This window comes from Penaeus vannamei, chromosome 6 (assembly GCF_042767895.1).
Source record: "Penaeus vannamei isolate JL-2024 chromosome 6, ASM4276789v1, whole genome shotgun sequence".
Lineage (NCBI taxonomy): Eukaryota > Metazoa > Arthropoda > Malacostraca > Decapoda > Penaeidae > Penaeus > Penaeus vannamei.
The window spans coordinates 43,534,150-43,539,149 of record NC_091554.1 but is presented as its reverse complement, the minus strand read 5'-3'; the positions used below and the strand labels follow the sequence as shown (position 1 = coordinate 43,539,149).

Genomic DNA, 5,000 nt, shown 5'->3' with positions numbered 1-5,000 from the left:
TTATTATCAGTATTGATATATTGTGATTTTATATATGTATGTCAGTCTTCCCTTTTTTTGATTAATTTATTGTTAATTTTATTTTCATCATTATCATCATCTATGTTTTTGTTATTGATATTCTTCTTCTTCGCCTTATTATTATTATTATTATTTTTTTTTTATTGTTATTATTATTATTATTATTATTATTATTATTATTATTATTATTATTATTATTATTATTATTATTATTATTATTATTATTATTATTATTATTATTATTATTATTATTATTATTATTATTATTATTATTATTATTATTATTACTGTTATTATTATAATTTTTGTTACTGTTTTTATTACTATGAAATTCATTAATGTTATTATTGTTATTATTATTGTTATGAAATTCATTATTATTATTTTTTATTATTATTATGAAATTCATTCTTCATTATGATTGATTTTGTCAATTTTTATTGTTGTTATTGTTATTTCTATTATTATTATTATTATTATTATTATTATTGTTATTATTGTTATTATTGTTATTATAGTTTTATTATCATCATTATCATCATACTCATCATCATCATCATATCATAATCATAATCATTATTATGAAGATGATGATCAGCATCATTGTTATCATCGTTATTTTATGTTGATTATGATATTTACAATGATTTATTATTTACATTCTTCTTTTGTTTTTGTATTCTTTTGTTCACCAAATCATTTCTCTGAGAAAAGTATTAAGTTCAATTATGTTATTCCATGTTGTGCTCTAACGTTTCCCGTCACCATGAATTAAGTGTGGAAGCACAGTGAGGTAGGAATTCTTGTGTAAGTTGTGATGTAGGTAGTATGTGTGTCATTTCCTGTTGTATACTGTGATAGTGATACAGTAAATAACATATTTGTGTCTTGCAAGTTTTGTAAAGGTTCAGAGACATCTGGATGATTCTTTTTTTTTTTTTTTTTTTTTTTTTTTAAGGACTTTGGTCAGTTCCTATATTTGTAAATATGAATATATCTGTAGAGGGATTATTTTATATAGACGTGGTTCACTACACTATTTGCATTTTTCATTTTTGTGTATTTCTAGCTCAGTGGTATGGTATTCCTGGTTTGATATATGGGATAACAGTCTAGCTAATGTCCTATTATATTATTATTTTATACATAAACCTGAAATTAATTACTTGATTCATATATAATTGCTGTATTGTATTATGGAAATAAAATTCTAATATAGATTTTTTTTCATAATATTTGTGTTGGGTGTTTTTTGTTTACTACAAATTTATTGAACAGTGAAGAACTAACACCATCTGACCCATTAACATTTCATGGTGTGGTAATTACTCCCAATATACGACCCCTAGGGAGGTATGTGTACATGACGGAGCTGGTTTTCGAACTAAGCGAGCTGGTGATCGACATGGTGCATCATATCCACATGTTGGTATGGGGGAATATGTTCCTGACAATGGCTTCTCTTGTGATATGTATGCAGCTGCGACTCCTCTTCTACCAGCTGCAGCACAAAGTCAAGTCACACAGGAACTACCTTAGGGTGCTCCAGCTCATGAACATGTGAGTAATTTTCTCAAGATTAGCGTGTCTGAGATGTGTACCTGTTGCATATGAGGTTCAGCTGCCTTTTGTGACTGAGGGAGCTTGGTAATTGCAAAACCTTTCCATGAAATAAAAGTATATTATCCGTTAGAGCATTGTTTTGATGATATGATTGGTAATTAGATAGAAGTTGAATTGAACTATGGTATGTGATGAATGTGACTGTTAGAATAAGAAAAAAAAAATTCAGTGTAAGGAATATTATATCTACCAATACTTAAAAAGGTAGATAGATTATATGTCAAATTTAAAGATTCCATGAGTAACTGGAAGAAGTCTTCCTGGTTCTGAATATTATATAACTCGTCCACTTGGCATTAGCGACTGGGTATTGTATATGAAGGGCTGTGATTTTTGAGTGTAAAGCTGATCATTAGAAGATTGTTTTTGTTTTTCTAGAATTTTTTTGTATTTGGCTGTACTGCAGTTAACCATCATCAAGATCTCAGTTGAAATGCATGCTTAAAGAATATGAAAAGTTTTAAACTGAAAGTGATTGATATGAAAAAATTGTACATATGTTCTGTGGATCAATAGATCATAGGAGCTCAATTCAAAACTAGATAAATCAAAGACCTCTCTGGTTCCTTTTTAACCCTTAGCATGCGGGTATATGTACTGCCCACTGCGAATTTAGTTGTACACGGCTACAAATTTTGTTGCTCAGTCACCAAGGAGTCAAGTAGTATGCTAATGTCACCTCACCTGAATTTCCCATTCCTTCATTTTAAAGCAAAAATACTCATGGTATTGATATTTGTACTGTTATTATTATTGACAGTAAGATTACTACAATGTTCTTAATTTATTTTATCCAGATGGTAATAGGCCGTTTTTCGTTTGCAAACTTCATATCGTCTCTCTAGGTAATCTATAACAGTGCAAGAATAATAATAAGTAATATATTGTTATTTGTGTATTTTTTTTTTTTTTTTTTTTCATAATATTCAATTTTCTATAATATAACCTGTGCCACTGGTCACAGTGACCAGGAATAGGATGTTGAGCATGGAAATGGTGTCCTCCATAGAGCTGGTGCTTTTCCAGTCATGGCTCATGGAGACAACATTCCATATTCGTTTATTGATGGGAATAATGCAAAAGCCCCTTCCTGAATGCCAAATGAGTATAATCATCCCCGAAGAGGTTTGAGTATTCATGGCGAGGCTTTCCTGTCACCCTGACCTTCAGCAGAAATGCTCAAGACAGCAAGTTGGCATCACTCCAGCGCACAGCCAGATTTTCCCCTGATGGCATGTTCACATCACCCACCCCTTAAGCCAATTTTTTTCATGACACTAGAAATTAAAATATACAAAAGCTTACCTAAAATCAAGGAAAAAGATAGACAGATCAGATAGATAAGACTAATAATTGATTCCTTGGTGACTAAGAAGTTGAGGAATCCTTTTTGATTAACTAAAATCACGGCGAATATGGCATGTGTGTCATGCCATCCCGGCATAAACAGTTAAAAAAAGAAACATATTTCTTTAACTCCCAGTTTGTATTAATATTCATATCCAGTGTTTCCAAAGCTCCTTATCTTTAGCAGCATGTCTACACATTGGTGCACATTAACTCTCACAATAATACTTTTCAACAGACTTGTAAATATCTGAACATGAAATAATGTGTGGGTGTGGGTGTGGATGTGGGTGTGGGTGGGTGAGTCGGTGGGTGTGGGTGTGTGATTTCGTGTGAGTGTCGAGTGAGTGTAAGTATGAGACAATGTGTGTGTGTGTTCTGTGTTCTGTGTGTTATTTTATTGTATGTGAGATTGTGTTTATGAAACAGATGATTATCCACAACTGTGTGTTAAGTAATAAGGATACTGTAGGTCACTCTTAACATTTGAATTAGTTACTGTAATTAGGTTAGATATTATAAAGTTTTTTTCTCATAATTTTCATGTAATGATAGGAATATTTTTCACTCAAATTATTGAATACTATCCATTTCTCTGATTTTTTTTTATCTTGGTGATTATTTGTTCAGTGATATATATATTTATATTTTTTTTAGGAGTTGCTATAGGAAAACTGTCTCTTTAACAAGTTTTGTAAGAGATATGTAACTGTAATTTTGAGTTCTTAGAATTTCTATTAGCTGGTGGAAAAGTTTTCATGGTTAAAATTAATTTTGCCCTGGCACTCTTGTGATTATTGCTATTCCCAGTATATGTACAGCAAATCAGCATGCATGGACATAAAAAGTACAGCATGTGTTTGACTATCACTTAATTTTATTGTTACAAACTTGATATTTTTTCATGTATTTTCCATTATGGAAACAAGCTATAATTTAACTGGACTACACTAAACTCAACAGGTATCCAGAAATTTCTGGCATGGACATTCTGTCGGAGGAGAGCACGTGTGCCATATGCTGGGAGCACCTGGAAACAGGCAGGAGACTACCTTGCACACACCTTTTCCATGCCTCTTGTTTGCTGGCATGGCTGCATCAAGACCTTTCATGTCCAACATGCAGACACAAACTGCACAAACCAGAACAGGTCAGCTAATATGGTTACATCCCATACTTTTTTAGATTATTTATAATGTAAAGTAGGCTAGATATTGTGCTGATATATTTGGCTGTAAGTTTACGTAGTCTTGTAGATACTTGATAGTAAGCAACATTTTTGGTTTGAAGGGTTTGATAGTAAATGTACTTATGCTTGTTTTTATCTTACTCAAAGTCTTTGTTTTCTACCCACCAAAGAATGAAGTTGCTTCTCTGTCTGGGACACTTCTCAATGGGCTTTTACCTGCTGGAGAGGAAAATGACCTTCGGGATGACAGTGGTGTAGGAGAGGTTCCTCATGGCGCTGGAGGTGCATTCCCTTCTCCTGCTGCTCCTGAGGGCTCTCCAGGTACTCCAGGCTGGCGGTATGTGTCTTGGCTACCCAGCTTCAGTGTAGAGCAGAGCCACACACAATTACCACGCCATCACCAGCCCAACTCTCAGCCTGCGTCTACATCTCAGCTTGACAATCTTGCCAGACAGGTAAGATAAGGCATTGCAGATCTTACTTTTTATTTTTCAAGATGATAATCACTTGGATCCTTTTTCAAAAGAAGTTTGTAGTGACTGAGATGAGTGTTTTTTCATGGAAAGAATTATTTATTCTTTCCAAATTTTAGTCTATTGAAGGAAAATTAGATGTTTACAGTAATTGCATTTTTTCAGGAGAAGTAAAGTATTTTAAGAGCCTAGCATAAGATGACAATGTTCTTCAAACCACATACTTAACCTGTTGGATCTGGGTGATTTGACAGGAATATGCAGTTATGAGAAAATTTGGCAGTGGGACGGGGTGGTGGGAAAAATAGATAGTATTTTCAAAGGAGAGACAAGGAGTCATGATACAA

General features: G+C 32.7%; 1 protein-coding gene across 2 annotated transcripts in view; it reads left to right on the top strand.

Moving 5' to 3' along the window:
• Positions 1-5,000, top strand: part of LOC113804207 (E3 ubiquitin-protein ligase AMFR) — a 36,399-nt gene that overhangs the window by 19,733 nt on the left and 11,666 nt on the right. For both annotated transcript variants that reach the window (XM_070123042.1, XM_070123043.1), the window contains exons 5-7: positions 1,371-1,581; positions 3,955-4,141; positions 4,351-4,635. In XM_070123042.1, coding sequence (XP_069979143.1) covers positions 1,371-1,581; positions 3,955-4,141; positions 4,351-4,635 — 683 coding nt within the window. The remainder of the gene's footprint in view (positions 1-1,370; positions 1,582-3,954; positions 4,142-4,350; positions 4,636-5,000) is intronic.